Source organism: Panulirus ornatus, chromosome 29 (assembly GCF_036320965.1).
Source record: "Panulirus ornatus isolate Po-2019 chromosome 29, ASM3632096v1, whole genome shotgun sequence".
Taxonomy (NCBI): domain Eukaryota; kingdom Metazoa; phylum Arthropoda; class Malacostraca; order Decapoda; family Palinuridae; genus Panulirus; species Panulirus ornatus.
Genome location: NC_092252.1, coordinates 6,220,945 through 6,238,670, shown reverse-complemented (window position 1 = coordinate 6,238,670; position 17,726 = coordinate 6,220,945). Strand labels below are relative to the sequence as shown.

Here is a 17,726-nt window from a genome sequence, read left to right as displayed (position 1 = left end):
CATTTCAGTAATCGCTGATTGCACAGTTCTCTACTATTCTACTGATTATATAAAACTACTATATGATGTAGTATGAGCCTGAAACCAATCTTCATGGGTATCAGGTGCATAAACACCTGTACCTGCAACCTGTCAAAAAACTTTCTAAAAAAAAGAATAATCATCTAAAGAGCTACAGACATAGCGATAACTGTATGTCTTAATATTGAATGCCATTAATGTTAAATTTTTGTTGTTTTAAAACATTTTTAAGCTTATTCTATGTTATATTGTTGTCTTGAAACCCAGTCCAAAGTTTTCTCTTCAGCCAATGAGATATCACTTTACTCATAATGTCAACCAATCAACAACTGTCTTTCTAGAGATCTCCCCACGTAGGGCTCTGTCTGTTTCTACATATTTACAAATGTGTAGTAATGTGGTATTCTAAACCAAAACTTTACATTCAAGAGATATTCTCTGCGATAGCTAATACATAAGTTCATATCTTAGTATGGAGATTGCCTTTGCTTTTCGTCTTTTCATTGAATTTAACATAATATTAATTGTCAAGAAAGGGACAGAACATCGGGCACCTTCCCATCAGGCCTCAGATTGATCAGCGCATGCGTAAACAAGACATTGCAAATGGCGGCGAATGTTATTGTTTAATGGAGTCTGTAATATTTCACAATCATGCTTGGATTTACCTCTATAACAGGTAAGATGCGTCGAACTGGTGGTGTAAGAAAGCAAGTTTAATATCTCAAGAACAGAATGCAGTGTAAATGGACGGTTAAAAGTGGAAAGTGAGCGGGAAAATCATTTTTCACAAAATGGTGTATGGAGCGAGTGACGTTCGCTTGACCATCGCTAAGACGAAACTCTTAGCGTTCTTCCCGAAATAATTTGCCAACACTTGGCCAAATCAGTGAAAACTATATTTAACTGTGATGTTCGGATATATGTGATCCTTACCATTGGAAAGTGAAGTGAGATATATGATAATGGGGAGAAAGAAAAGTGTCTGAAAATACGGTGGTATCGGTGGCTTGGCAGGACCGTCCGTTTGTTGTTGTGGGCTGCGGCCTTCTGCAGTTCTCTACCATCAGGATTTACGCAGTATTTGCCCTTCCCTGGACACGCCTACTTCGCCAATGGTTTGTAAAACAATAGGACTGTTTTAGTTTGAGTCTGCTAAAGTGATGAATTGTAACTAGTTTTAATTTTAATTTTTTGGGTGATTAGTATCGAGAGTGGCTAGAGATATTCAGCGTCCGCTGGCCGTCGCTCACGTCTTGCTACGCTCTGAACAGATTTTAATCCAGGTTTTAAAGAGGTCATTGCTGATTAGGTACATGTCTGCACATGAGTATCTCCTAGGACAAGGGTATGTACTTTTAGACGCCTGTGAAAGTTGGATATTTAAGTCTGATATGCCGCATCCTGGGTTGTCACGTTTATTCATCAGTAAGGAAATTGTGTCATTACAGGTGATTCCTGTATAGCGCACTGGCTGAAAAATAGTGATTAAAGTAAGTAGTGACTTCAGCTTTTAAAATTGGAAATGAATTGTTTTATTTATTTATGTAGAAGTTTGTTTCTGTATTGACATCAAGGTTGCATATTGAGTCATTTTGTTCTGCTTTGCTGGTGTACTGTTTGTATGATACAATGTGAGTTGTAAAGCGTGATTTAATGCATTTTGTTTTAAAACTTCGAACGCGTATAGAAATGTGGGTAATGTACATTGTGGAAAACATTGTGTTTATTAATGTAAAAGCAGGTTAAACTCCTGTAAGCAAGTCAGCAGAACCTATGAGTAACTCAATAAATTACTGAAAAACGTGGTTGAAATATACCAGCGTTCGATAGGTATGCTCTTGTGATTATATGAATGCTTATCCTGTCATCTGTTTGTTTACATTTGGCAGCAGTTGTTCAAAGCTTAATCATGGTAAATTTTGAGTACCTCATTGTTATCAGGTTGTGATATTGATTGATCTTGTTTAGCACTGTTGGTGTAATGTTTAGATGTGCTTTTAATCTCTGAAATATGCTGAGATATACCTGATTGTGTTATCCAAATTGCCAATATTCTACTTGACAAAAAATTTTCAAGTAAAAAAGAAAAAGATAACTAAATGAAAATTATTATACTCAGTGCTTTCACCAGATTGCTATTCTTAAATTCTGATATAGACAATTGAAGACATATTTGATGTGAACATCATATGAAATACTAAACATGAGACAAGTGTTATGGGTTTCAACTTACTAATGGAGAAATGAGAAACTTGTGGAAGTGTATTGCTGAAATCTATAGCGGTAAGCATTACACAACCTGGTTTTGACAAGTCTCAGATGGTGTTGCCACCTCTTCATTCATGTAGTGTTTTGATGCTCTTGCTTCTATATATATATATATATATATATATATATATATATATATATGTGGACTCATAGGAATATATATTTATTTATATATATATATATATATATATATATATATATATATATATATATATTCCTATGAGTCCACGGGGAAAGTGAAACACAATAAGTTCCCAAGTGCACTTTCGTGTAATAATCATATCATCAAGGGAGATACAAGAAATATAAGTCAGCTGATATATATATTTAATTTTGCAAAAGAAGGAACAGAGAACGAGGCCAGGTGAGGATATTCCCTCAGAGGCCCAGTCCTCTGTTCTTAACGCTGCCTTGCTAACGCAGGAAATGACGAATAGTATGAAAGAAAGAAATATATATATATCCCTGGGGATAGGGGAGAAAAATACTTCCCACGTATTCCCTGCGTGTTGTAGAAGGTGACTAAAAGGGAAGAGAGTGGGGGGCTGGAAATCCTCCCCTCTCCTTTTTTTTTTTTTTTTTTTTTTTTTTTTCCAAAAGAAGGAACAGAGAAGGGGGCCAGGTGAGGATATTCCCTCAAAGGCCCAGTCCTCTGTTCTAACGCTACCTCGCTATCCCGGGAAATGGCGAATAGTATGGAAAATTATATATATATATATATATATATATATATATATATATATATATATATATATATATATATGCTTTTGGTCCGCATAACTCCATTGCTATTTGCTGCTGAAATATGGTATTGTGATAATGAATGATGAATAGCCTGTTTATTTACTTATCTTCAGTACGTAGATGCATACACACTTTAAAAGAAGAAGGAGATAAAATCTACTTGTAATTTGAATTATGATGGAGCCTGATCCAGGATTCTTGGTCCTCCCGCATAATTAGTGACTCATTGAGTGATGATGATTCACAGATTTATAATTCATTGATTCATCATAGTCACAGCAGTACATAGGTACTGTGTAGAGTAAATAATTTGTTGGCCCCACTTTTCCATCACTGGCTACGCTTACAAAAGTCAGGGAAGATGATGTACAGTAGTTGTCATTCAGATCAGTGTCCATACTGTTTTTAATGCACCCAGTTATACAAACTGATACTCTACTTTACTGGGATATGAAATAACCTGTGATAAAGAGGTTCAATGATGCTGTGGATTAAGGATTGATAATATTATTATTGTTATTACATATGTACATGTGTAACCTCATTCTCCAGATGTATAACCCCAGGTGATCCTGCAGCTTTGAGGATGCACCATATGTAGCAGGGACATGATATACTATTTGAGAGTGAGAAGTTGAACTGGGTTCTACTCCTTTTCATTCTCTAACAATGACAACTTCACTGAAGGCAACTTCCATTTGCAGCATAACCCCATTCAGGTGGAGTTGGGTACCACAAGAATGATAAATATTATCTGTTTCTCAATCTATACCTGATACGTGTTACAACTGGAAGCCCCTGAAGGGGATGGCCACGGCAATAATCTCCATAACTTGTGAATTCCAGAGCCGCTTCTTAACGTTTAGTGCCTCACCCTTAACAGGCCACTGGCAGAGGTCAACTCTAGTGCATTGTTTGCAGAGGCTCCTATGTAATGTTCCTACTGACTGCTACTGCCTAATGCTTCTACTGCTTCTACCAAATGTTTCTACCAAATGCTCCTGCTTAAATGCTCTTACCTACTACTACAATCTACTGCTACATTTTGCCAAAAGGCAGGACTAGCACTTAGTGCTCACCATAGGAAAATGTAGTTATGAAGATTGAGCTGTGTGAGTTAAGTGTTGTCAAGTGATATGTATGGCATGGAGAGATTGCTTGTTTTTGGGCAAAATGACTGTAGTCCACACGTGAGTGAGCCAGGAAACAGACAAAGAATGGCCCATCCACTCATATATATTATTATTATTATTATTATTATTATTATTATTATTATTATTATTATTATTGTTATTATTATTATTATCATTATTATTATTTTACTATTTGATTGCCATTTCCTGCATTAGCGAGGTTGCACCAGAAAGACAAAGAACGCCCCATCCACTCATATACACGTATATATATACATAAATGCACATCCACATACATACACAGACATATACATATATATATACACATGTACATATTCATACTTGCTTTCATCCATTCCTAGTGCCACCCTGCCCCACAGGAAACTAGTTCAATTATTTGAACTCCGACAGAATTGCGATTTCTCCCTGATAACTATCATCATGGACTAGTGTCATCAACATAGCTATATACACACACACACATATGAATGAAGTGCATATGAACAAGCACCTTCTTAGAACATACAAATCTCCAACAGCCAGGATCGAACCCGGGACCCTTGTGCCACATCCAGGCCCATAGCCTAGCAGTAGCCTTCCCGCCTGTGGTACAGGGATCCCGGGTTCAATCCTGGTTGTTGGAGGTTTGTATGTTACACACACACACACACACACACACCTACACACACACACACACACATATATATATATATATATATATATATATATATATTTTTTTTTTTTTTTTATACTTTGTCGCTGTCTCCCGCGTTTGCGAGGTAGCGCAAGGAAACAGACGAAAGAAATGGCCCAACCCCCCCCATACACATGTACATACACACGTCAACACACACAAATATACATACCTACACAGCTTTCCATGGTTTACCCCAGACGCTTCACATGCCCTGATTCAATCCACTGACAGCACGTCAACCCCTGTATACCACATCGCTCCAATTCACTCTATTCCTTGCCCTCCTTTCACCCTCCTGCATGTTCAGGCCCCGATCACACAAAATCCTTTTCACTCCATCTTTCCACCTCCAATTTGGTCTCCCTCTTCTCCTCGTTCCCTCCACCTCCGACACATATATCCTCTTGGTCAATCTTTCCTCACTCATTCTCTCCATGTGCCCAAACCATTTCAAAACACCCTCTTCTGCTCTCTCAACCACGCTCTTTATATTTCCACACATCTCTCTTACCCTTACGTTACTTACTCGATCAAACCACCCCACACCACACATTGTCCTCAAACATCTCATTTCCAGCACATCCATCCTCCTGCGCACAACTCTATCCATAGCCCACGCCTCGCAACCATACAACATTGTTGGAACTACTATTCCTTCAAACATACCCATTTTTGCTTTCCGGGATAATGTTCTCGACTTCCACACATTCTTCAAGGCTCCCAGAATTTTCGCCCCCTCCCCCACCCTATGATCCACTTCCGCTTCCATGTTTTCATCCGCTGCCAGATCCAGTCCCAGATATCTAAAACACTTTACTTCCTCCAGTTTTTCTCCATTCAAACTCACCTCCCAATTGACTTGACCCTCAACCCTACTGTACCTAATAACCTTGCTCTTATTCACATTTACTCTTAACTTTCTTCTTTCACACACTTTACCAAACTCAGTCACCAGCTTCTGCAGTTTCTCACATGATCAGCCACCAGCGCTGTATCATCAGCGAACAACAACTGACTCACTTCCCAAGCTCTCTCATCCCCAACAGACTTCATCCTTGCCCCTCTTTCCAAAACTCTTGCATTCACCTCCCTAACAACCCCATCCATAAACAAATTAAACAACCATGGAGACATCACACACCCCTGCCGCAAACCTACATTCACTGAGAACCAATCACTTTCCTCTCTTCCTACACGTACACATGCCTTACATCCTCGATAAAAACTTTTCACTGCTTCTAACAACTTTCCTCCCACACCATATATTCTTAATACCTTCCACAGAGCATCTCTATCAACTCTATCATATGCCTTCTCCAGATCCATAAATGCTACATACAAATCCATTTGCTTTTCTAAGTATTTCTCACATACATTCTTCAAAGCAAACACCTGATCCACACATCCTCTACCACTTTTGAAACCACACTGCTCTTCCCCAATCTGATGCTCTGTACATGCCTTCACCCTCTCAATCAATACCCTCCCATATAATTTACCAGGAATACTCAACAAACTTATACCTCTGTAATTTGAGCACTCACTCTTATCCCCTTTGCCTTTGTACAATGGCACTATGCACGCATTCCGCCAATCCTCAGGCACCTCACCATGAGTCATACATACATTAGATAACCTTACCAACCAGTCAACAATACAGTCACCCCCTTTTTTAATAAATTCCACTGCAATACCATCCAAATCTGCTGCCTTGCCGGCTTTCATCTTCCGCAAAGCTTTCACTACCTCTTCTCTGTTTACCAAATCGTTTTCCCTAACCCTCTCACTTTGCACACCACCTCGACCAAAACACCCTATATCTGCCACTCTATCATCAAACACATTCAACAAACCTTCAAAATACTCACTCCATCTCCTTCTCACATCACCACTACTTGTTATCACCTCCCCATTTGCGCCCTTCACTGAAGTTCCCATTTGCTCCCTTGTCTTACGTAATGTGGCAGTTGAGGGAATAATTGGTATACATGGGGTGTTCAGTGTTGTAAATGGAAATGGTGAAGAGCTTGTAGATTTATGTGCTGAAAAAGGACTGATGATTGGGAATACCTGGTTTAAAAAGCGAGATATACATAAGTATACTTATGTAAGTAGGAGAGATGGCCAGAGAGCGTTATTGGATTACGTGTTAATTGACAGGCGTGCGAAAGAGAGACTTTTGGATGTTAATGTGCTGAGAGGTGCAACTGGAGGGATGTCTGATCATTATCTTGTGGAGTGAATGAAGAGTGAATGTTGGGGTGAAGAGGGTGGTGAGAGTAAGTGAGCTTGGGAAGGAGACCTGTGTGAGGAAGTACCAGGAGAGACTGAGTACAGAATGGAAAGAGGTGAGAACAATGGAAGTAAGGGGAGTGGGGGAGGAATGGGATGTATTGAGGGAATCAGTGATGGATTGCGCAAAAGATGCTTGTGGCATGAGAAGAGTGGGAGGTGGGTTGGTTAGAAAGGGTAGTGAGTGGTGGGATGAAGAAGTAAGGGTATTAGTGAAAGAGAAGAGAGAGGCATTTGGACGATTTTTGCAGGGAAAAAATGCAATTGAGTGGGAGATGTATAAAAGAAAGAGACAGGAGGTCAAGAGAAAGGTGCAAGAGGTGAAAAAAAGGGCAAATGAGAGTTGGGGTGAGAGAGTATCATTAAATTTTAGGGAGAATAAAAAGATGTTCTGGAAGGAGGTAAATAAAGTGCGTAAGACAAGGGAGCAAATATATATATATATATATATATATATATATATATATATATATATATATATATATATATATCGTCCATTCCCATCGCCACCCCGCCACACATGAAATGGTACCCCCCCTCCCCCCCGCACAGGTGTGAGATAGTGCTAGGAAAAGACAACAAAGGCCACATTCATTCACACTCAGTCTCTAGCTGTCATGTGTAATGCACCGAAACCACAGCTTCCTTTCTACATCTAGGCCCCACAAAACTTTCCATGGTTTACTCTAAATGCTTCACATGCCCTGGTTCAATCCATTAACAACACGTCGATCCCAGTATACCACATCGTTCCATTTCACTCTGCAAAGGAAAGAAAATCTATCAGATGAACTATTGGACATAGACCATAAACAAAAGTTCTTATGAAAAGGAAGAAAAAGTCATAAATGAAGTAAGAAATAACTCAAGATTTACTCATGCAAAATGCAGATCCAGAACCACAAACTCCATTGGCCCACTGAAAACATAAAAAAGGCATTTCTTTGGATGACTGTCAGAAAATGATTGACATTCTAGAAAGGGAATATTAATTTGTATTCAGTGAACCAAAAACTTCATCAAAGATAAATAATCCCATCAAAGATAAATAATCCAACTGACTTCTTCCTAAACAGTAATTGCCAAACATGCACATCTTTTGAAAGGGCCATGCACTCAGTCCCATTCCTTGACTCATGGAACTCATTCTTTTTAAAAAGTAGTGCAAAACATCTCCAGCATGAGAGCTGAATATCCTATGGAGAAAAGATCTAGATATTCAGGCATCATTTCCCAAGAGTCTGAAACTGACTCACATTGCCCCTCTTCACAAAGGTGGAAGCAAAGTGGTCCTAAAAACTCTCGACCAATAGCATTAGCATCGCACGGTATCAGTCTTTGAAAGAGTTTGAAGAGGCAGATTGAGCAAATTTATGGAAGTGAACAATCTACATAACCCAGAACATCAGGGTTTCAGGGCAGGAAATTCTTACTTCTCACAGTTACTTTACCATGATGATAGGTTTGTTGAAGCTATGGAAAACAAAGAAAATGCTGATGTAATTCACAGACTGCAAAATTATTTGAAAAATTTATCTGTGGTGTAGCATATAGAATATGAAATAGCCAGAAAAATTGGGAGATGGATGTGCAACTTTTTAACTAAGAGATCACAGTAAGTAGTTGTAAATCATGCCATGTCCAGTACCTTCATGGTAAGACGCTCAGACTCACAAGGAACAGTACTTCCAACCCTCCTGTTCATCAACCTGTATGTGACAATGAGTGAAACATGCACCGCAGTTTTGTATCACCCTTTGCAGATTATAAAAATGCGTGAAAATCGCATCCCTAGAGGATGCAGAAAAGTTTCAGGCGTAAACAAAGTCTTTAACTGGGCAACTGAGAACAACATGCTTTTTAATGAAAATAAGTTTCAACTCCTTAAGTATGAGGAAAATGAAGAGATCAAAAACACTGACACTATCATAAACTAGTTGAACATTATGAAAGACCTTGGAATGATAATGTCTAAGGTGTAAGCTTCAGGGAAGACAAAAAGATTATGGTTGCCTCATGCAGAAGTATGGTAGGCTGGATCTTAAGGATCTTTAAAGAAAAACCAGTGATGATATTCTCAGCACTGATTCTTTCATTAATTGAATATTGCTGTGTTATGACATCATCCTACAAGGTAGGCAAAATTACAGAATTGGAAGGTGTTCAGAAATTTTTCACAACCCATATCAGTGAGGTAAAAAGAACTAAATCACTAGGAATGGCTGAAATCTTATGCTATATTCCCTGGAATGCAGACAGGAAAGATTTATCATCTACACCTGGAAAATCCTAGATGGGATGGTCTCCAGTCTACATTCTGCAGTAACATCATTGTGGCACAACATGCATGGAAGACTAAAATACTACATTTGAAATCCAAATGTGTGGTATGCACGAAGAGAGAGCACCTCAAACATCTGGGGCTCAGGACTGTTGAACACCTTGTTTGCTATTATTAGAAACATCATAGGATGCACATTAGAGAAGGTTAAGAGTGCAGTGGAGAAGTACCTACAAAGTGTTCCAGACCAGCCAGGTTGTAGGGGCTATATGAGCCCACGGGCTTCAGTTTCCAACAGCGTGGTTAACTAAGGAGACAACCGAACAGCATGGGATCTGCCCAGGCTGTGGAGTTGAAGACCCTCTAGAGTTTTACAACTATGTGTTGTGATGTATTAGCTGAAGAGTTGTATATCCTGGAAATCAGAGTACTGGTGGCCATTCTCTCCCTGCAGGCCCACATTGAGTGGGCAGGGCCCTGAACATGTAGATTTCAGTTTGAGATAGACATCAGGTATGTTATCTGTAGCATCTTTTTCCAGTTAAGGCAGGTTTCGAAACAGTTGCATACATGATTTAGTGTGTAGCCTTTCTCAATAATTTTCTGGATTACCACTTTTCCATACTCTGCAGCTTCTACATCAGCTGTTGCAGCTTCACCCAACAGAATCATATTTTTAACCCAATACATAATATATTTACTTTCACTGGCTGGCTGACCTTTCTTCATCACTTCCTCATATATCTCAATGGCTTTAATTTTAATCATGTGCCCAGGCATAGGAAACTATCGCACTCAGATTTTTCAGGGCTTCCTCTATCTTCACAACATATGCTGTCATCTTGAGATTTATTGCTGTTTTTGGAATAGATGTCTGAGAAAAGGCTTTCTTGATAGATAAGTCTTTCTTTTTATGGTGTGGATGCTGCTCTCATTAATGCTATAATGCCAGAACTGCTTGATTGCTAGACCCATGCCCAAGTTCATTCAGTATCTTGAACTTTTCCCTAAAGGTAAAGGTCTTCCTTACCTTTTTGGCTATTTGCTGGACATTTAGGCACTGTGATGACTGGTTTAGTTGCCATAAGTGTAGGAATATACAAGTCTCAAACGATTTTTCCTCTATTAGAATGCTAGCAGAGAACTGGCTGCCACCTCTCTACTTATTTTGATCTCTGTTATCAGCATTCTGATCTGACATCTTCCTCTTAATATGTCCATACATCCCTTCTTTTAATTAATAACTTACTTCACCATCCACATATAGTTTTTAGGTCACTTACTGACTCCCTACCATCAAAAGATCATGTACAGTAGTTAGCTTCTTGCACCTTCCATCACTAATTGGGAATCTATGAAGTCAACAGTGTTCATGTTTTATCATGATGGCTTGCATTATATTAAAAGAATGTAAGTAATTTAGATGCTTGCTCTATATCAAGATCTTTGTATCAAATGGCACTATACCCTTCCACTATTGTATTCACTAAGGTGGTTTTTAACTTGCTGAACTCCATTTCATACTTCTTTTTTTAGTATCTTGATCATCTGGCAGCTATTTGTGTGTGTGCCAGCTTCAGTTCATATTAGGCCAGTGGGGTAGTTGGTTCTTGACTTGCAATTTGCATAATTTTTTTTTCCATTAAATGGGATTCATATATGGACTCCCATAGTGTAGCAGATAGCATTCATGATTGTGACGTATTCATGGGCTGCCTAGGGTCGAGCGCATTAGTTCTTATCCTGTATAGCGTAGGTGTGGTTTGTTATATCTTTTTTCTTTGTTCTGTCTTTTGCTGATAGAGGGAAAACTTTTTCACAGTCTAAACTGTTCTCTTTCTTCCATGCTTGTTGGTGTGTGACTTTGGGTGTAATTTTCAGCTACAGTGTTGTTACATGCATAGATTCCATCATAGGTTGGTAGGTTAAAGTTCCTTGGGAAAATTATATTTGGGACTGGGATTTTAAGGTTCAGACATGATTCTGTTTTCTGTGTTCGGTGAATTCATGTGGCTTTGCATCCAGTGGCTTGTAGAGTAATGCAGTGAACTAATTGGAAGTTCAGCTTTTGAGCAAGCACTTCTCTCAGATCATTTGAGAAGTGTTTGAGCTTAGATGCTATAAGAGAATCTTTTACACAAAATGGGAGAAGCAGCTAGATTTAACAGAGAAGTGCTGTAGTGGCATTATATATAACTCTTTATGTCTATATTCCCTAAAGTTTAATGATATTCTCTCACTGCAGTTCTCATTTGCCCTCTGTTTCAACCCCTGCACCTTCCTTTTAACCTACTACCGCTTTCTTTTATACATCTCCCAATCATTTGCACTCCTTTCTTGTAATTATCATCCAAATGCCTCTCTTTTCTCTTTCACTAACAATTTTACTTCTTCATCCCACCATTCACTACCCTTTCTAATCTGCCCACCTCCCACCTTTCTCATGCCATATGCATCTTTTGTACATGCCATCACTGCTTCCCTAAATACATCCCATTCCTCTCCCACTCACCTGACATCATTTGTTCTCATCTATTGCCATTCTACACTCAGTCTCTCCTGGTACTTCCTCACACAAGTCTCCTTTCCAGGCTTTTTTACTCTTACCACTCTCTTCTCCCTAGCATTCTCTTTTCTTTTTTGAAAACCTCTACAAGTCTTCACCTTCACCAGATAGTGGTCATACATCCCTCCAGCTGCCCCACTCAGCACATTAACATCCAAAAGTCTCTCTTTTACATGCCTATCAATTAGCACATAGTCCAATAATGCCCTTTGACCATCTACTCACATACATATACTAATGTAAGTCTCTGTTTTTAATCTAGGTATTTCCAATCACCAGTCTTTTTCAGCACACAAATCCACAAGCGTTTCACTGTTTCCATTCAGTGTTCACTGAATACCCCTTGTACACCAGTTATACCCTCAACTGTCACATTATTCACCTTTGCATTTAAATCACCCATCACAGAAATCCACTCTTGTGCACCAAAGTTGCTGACACACTCACTCAGCTGCTCCCAGATCACTTGCCTCATGATTTTTCTTCTCATGACCAGGTACTTAAGCACCAATAACAATCCATCTCTCTCCATCCACTTTCAGTTTTACCCACATCAATCTAAAATTTACTTTCTTACACTCTTATCACACACTCCCACATCTGCTTCAGGAGTAGTGCTGCTCCCTCCTTAGCATTAGCTAGGTAGCACCAGCATCAGACAAAGAAGTGCCACATTCGCTGACATTCAATCTCTCTATTGTGTTATGCACCAAAACCACAGCTTCCTATCCTTAGCCAAGCCCCACAGAACTTTTCATGGATGCTTCACACACTCTGGTTCAGTCCACTGACATCATGTCGTCCCCAATGTACCACACTGATCCATTTCACACTATTCTGTGCATGCCTTTCACCCTCCTGCCTGATTTATCTATATATATATATATATAATGTTATTTTTATATTTTTTTTATCCTTTGTCGCTGTCTCCCGCATTAGCAAGATAGTGCAAGGAAACAGACGAAAGAATGGCCCAACCCACCCACATACACATGTATATACATACATGTCCACACACTCACATATACATACCTATACATTTCAATGTATACATATATATACATACACAGGCATCTACATATATACACATGTACATAATTCATACTGCCCTTATTCATTCCCATCGCCACCCTGCCATACATGAAATGACAACCCCCTCCCCCTGCACACGCATGAGGTAGCACTAGGAAAAGGCAACAAGGCCACATTCATTCACACTCAGTCTCTAGCTGTCATGTATTATTCCCGGAATCCACAGCTCCCTATCCACATCCAGGCCTCACACAACTTTCCATGGTTTACCACAGACGCTTCACATGACCTGGTTCAATCCATTGACAGCACGTCGACCTGGTATACCACATTGTTCCAATTCACTCTATTCCTTGCACGCCTTTCACCCTCCTGCATGTTCAGGCCCCAATCACTCAAAATCTTTTTCACTCCATCCTTCCACCTCCAATTTGGTCTCCCACTTCTTGTTCCCTCCACCTCTGACACATATATCCTCTTTGTCAATCTTTCCTCACTCGTTCTCTCCATGTGACCAAACCATTTCAATACACCCTCTTCTGCCCTCTCAACCACATTCTTTTTATTACCACACATCTCTCTTACCCTTTCATTACTGAATCAAACCACCTCACACCACATATTATCCTCAGACATCTCATTTCCAACTAATTCACCTTCCTCCGAACAACCCTATCTATAGCCCACGCCTCACAACCACATAACATTGTTGGAACCACTATTCCTTCAAACATACCCATTTTTGCTTTCCGAGATAATGGTCTCACCTTCCACACATTCTTCAACGCTCCCAGAACCTTTGCCCCCTCCCCCACCCTGTGACTCACTTCTGCTTCCATGGTTCCATCCGCTGTCAAATCCACTCCCAGATGTCTAAAACACGTCACTTCCTCCAGTTTTTCTCCATTCAAAGTTACCTCCCAATTGACTTGTCCCTCAACCCTACTGTACCTAATAACCTTGATGTTGTTCGCATTTACTCTCAGCTTTCTTCTTTCACACACTTTACCAAACCAAACTCAGTCACCAGCTTCTGCAGTTTCTCGCTCAAATCATCCACCAGTGCTGTATCATCAGCGAACAACAACTGACTCACTTCCCAAGCCCTCTCATCCACAACAGACTGCATACTTGCCCCTCTCTCCAAAACTCTTGGATTCACCTCCCTAACAACCCCATCCCTAAACAAATTAAACAACTATGGAGACATCACGCACCCCTGCCCCAAACCGACATTCACTGGTAACCAATCACTTTCCTCTCTTCCTACTCGTACACATGCGTTACACCCTCAATAAAAACTTTTCACTGCTTCTAGCAACTTGCCTCCCACACCGTATACTCTTGATACCTTCCACACAGCATCTTTATCAACTCTATTATATCCCCTCTCCAGATCCATAAATGCTACATACATATCCATTTGTTTTTCTAAGTATTTCTCATACATTCTTCAGAGCAAACACCTGATCCACACATCCTCCACCACTTCTGAAACCACACTGCTCTTCCTCAATCTCATGGTCCACACATACCTTCATCCTCTCAATCAATCCCCTCCCATACAATTTCCCAGGAATACTCAACAAACTTATACCTCTGTAATTTGAACACTCACCTTTATCCCCCTTGCCTTTGTACAATGGCACTATGCATGCATTCTGCCATTCCTGAGGCACTTCACCATGAGTGATACATACATTGAATATCCTCACCAACCAGTTAACAACACAGTCACCCCCTCTTTTAATGAATTCCACTGCAGTACCATCCAAACCTGCTGGCTTTCATCTTCCGCAAAGCTTTCACTACCTCTTTTCTGTTTACCAAACCATTCTCCCTGACCCTCTCACTTCGCACACCACCTCAACCAAAACACCCTATATCTGCCACTCTATCATCTAACACATTCAACAAACCTCAAAATACTCACTCCATCTGCTTCTCACATCACCACTACTTGTTATTACCTCCCCATTATCCCCCTTCACCGATGTTCCCATTTGTTCTTTTGTCTTATGCACTTTATTTACCTCCTTCCAAAACATCTTTTTATTCTCCTTAAGATTTAATGATACTCTCTCACCCCAAATCTCATTTATTATTATTATACTTGATTGCTGTTTCCCGTGTCAACGAGGTAGCACCAGGAAACAGACAAAGAATGACCCATCTACTCATATACATATCAACATATACACATATACATATTTACACACGTTCAATTCATACTTGCTTACCTTCATCCATCCTAGCACTACCCTGCCCCACAGGAAACAGTGTCGTTACCTCATTCTTTGGCGAGGTAGCACTAGGGAATCAGACAAAGAAGGCCACATTCGCTCACACTCAGTCTCTCGTTGTCATGTGTATTGCACCAAAACCACAGCTCCCAATCCACATCCATGCCCCACAGACCTTTCCATGGTTTACTCTAGACATTTCACATGCCCTGGTTCAGTCCATTGACAGCACATTGACCCTGTTATACCACATTGTTCCAATTCACTCTATTCCTTGCATGCCTCTCACCCTCCTGTATGTTTAGGCCCCAATTGCTCAATTTTTTTTCACGCCATCCTTCCAACTCCAGTTTGGTCTCCCACTTCTTGTTCCCTCCACCTCTGACATATATCCTATTTGTCAATATTACCTCACTCATTCTCTCCATGTGTTCAAACCATTTCAACACACCCTCTTATGCTCTTTCAACTACAATCTTTTTAGTTCCACACATCTCTTACCCTTTCATTACTTACTCGATCAAACCACCTCACACCACATATTGTCCTCGAACATTTCATTTCCAACACATCCACCCTCCTCTGTATACCCCTATCTATAGCCCATGCCTTGCGACCATATAATATTGTTGGGACTACTATTCCTTCAGACACACTCATTTTTGCTCTCCAGGTGCCATTCTCTCCTTCCAAACATTCTTCATTGCTTCCAGAGCCTTCAACCCCTCCCCCACCCTGTCACTCATTTCCGCTTCCATGGTTCCATTTGCTGCTAAGTCCACTCCCAGATATGGAATCTGCAGCTCTGTGGTCTGGTAATTCCCATTGTCCAGCACATTTTGAGTCTGCCACCATTAGTTTGTGCATCTGCTACCAGGGCGGCACTGTTAGCAGAGCTAAATCTGTTTACTGCAGTTCTGTTGATTTCTTATATACAGCTATTTGCTGAAAATGAAAGCCAGAAAAGTTTAAAGTTTTAGAAAACTTTGAAAGGTGCCAGGAGTACAGAATTAGACAGTGTGCATAGAAGGGTTTAAGTTCTCATGCAATGAAGATGTAAGCATTTCTGGGGAGATGCTTATCAAGCAGGCCAGTTTTTTTTTTTTTTTTTTTTTTTTTTTTTAGAACTAAAGCTAGACTTTGACTGAATATTTGCAAGGATGGTTACAGAAGTTTAAGCAGAGATATGGAATTTCAGTACATAGTGTATGGTGGTGAAGAGTGCAGTGCTGACATGGAAGCTTGTATTGTAAGGTCGTGTTAAAAGAATCGATGTAAACTCCAATTCTTTGTTAATCAGCCAACAACAATATGTACAGGGCAAGAGAGAGTGTATGACATGGCTGCCTAGCTGGGACTGATGATGCACCGGGCTGGCCGCCCTGACGATAACAATAAAACAACAATAGCAACAAGTCGACCAAAGCCATCTTAAAACCTATGGTCATTCGCTATTTTAACTACTCGTCAAAAAGCAGCAACAGAGTTTGTGGATAAATTTGCCTAGTTAGTGGCAGCGGGAGACTTAGCCCCAGAACAAGTGTATAATGTTGACAAATCTGCCCTGTCTTCCAAGAAATTCCCTTGCCCAAGATCTTGCAGATTTCCCATCTGGGGGAACTTCTGATGTAATAATAAAAGCCTTGTTTTGAAGCATTAATGATTGTGTTATTTCCTGTCATAAGCTTTGTTCTACTTTTGATAACTCAGCATTATGTACAAGGAATGAGCTAGCAAGACGAGAGGTCGAGCATATGTTTGCCAGTGGGTTCCCTTAGGAGTAGATTTCTGTTTTCCGGCATTTTCTGTGGTTTGGCATGGTCAGGTCCTAAGGTTGCTGGATAAGAGAAGCTCAACTTGTGGTTTCGATGCATTACAGATGACAGCTAGAGGCTGAGTGTGAACGAATGTGGCCTTTTATTTTTCTGTTTTCCTGGTGCTACCCCGCTGAAGCAGAGAGTTGCTTTACTGTTTCCTGTGGGGCAGGGTAGCTCCAGAAATGGATGAAGGCAAACAAGTATGAATATGTACATGTGAATATATGTATATGTACTTTGTCTGTTTCCTTGCGCTGCCTCACTAATGCGGTAGACAGCGATTAAGTAAATATTAGATATAGTCTGTGTATGTGGTTGGTATGTATATGTGTGGACATTTATATATATGTTTGGACATTTATGTACAACAACCACATATATGCGACACATGAAATGGCACCCCTTCCCCTCGCATGTGCGTGAGGTAGCGCTAGGAAAAGACAACAAAACCCACATCCGTTCACACTCAATCTCTAGCTGTCATGTGTAGTGCATTGAAACCACAGCTCCCTTTCCACATCCAGGCCCCACACAACGTTCCATGGTTTACCCCAGACACTTCAATGCCTTGGTTCAATCCATTGACAGCATGTCGGCCCCGGTATACCACATCGTTCCAATGCACTCTA

At 40.2% G+C, this 17,726-nt stretch overlaps 1 protein-coding gene across 10 annotated transcripts in view; it reads left to right on the top strand.

The window, feature by feature from the left end:
* The first annotated feature begins 549 nt into the window (after positions 1 to 549).
* LOC139758046 (uncharacterized) overlaps positions 550 to 17,726 on the top strand; it is a 75,159-nt gene continuing 57,982 nt past the window's right edge. For 4 of the 10 annotated variants that reach the window (XM_071679078.1, XM_071679077.1, XM_071679076.1 and 1 more), the window contains exon 1: positions 552 to 700. In XM_071679078.1, the coding sequence (XP_071535179.1) occupies positions 676 to 700 (25 nt within the window). In that variant the 5' untranslated portion in view covers positions 552 to 675. Of the gene's footprint in view, positions 1,140 to 17,726 lie in introns of all 10 variants that reach the window. The other 6 variants (XM_071679080.1, XM_071679079.1, XM_071679082.1 and 3 more) reach the window with 3 other exon arrangements.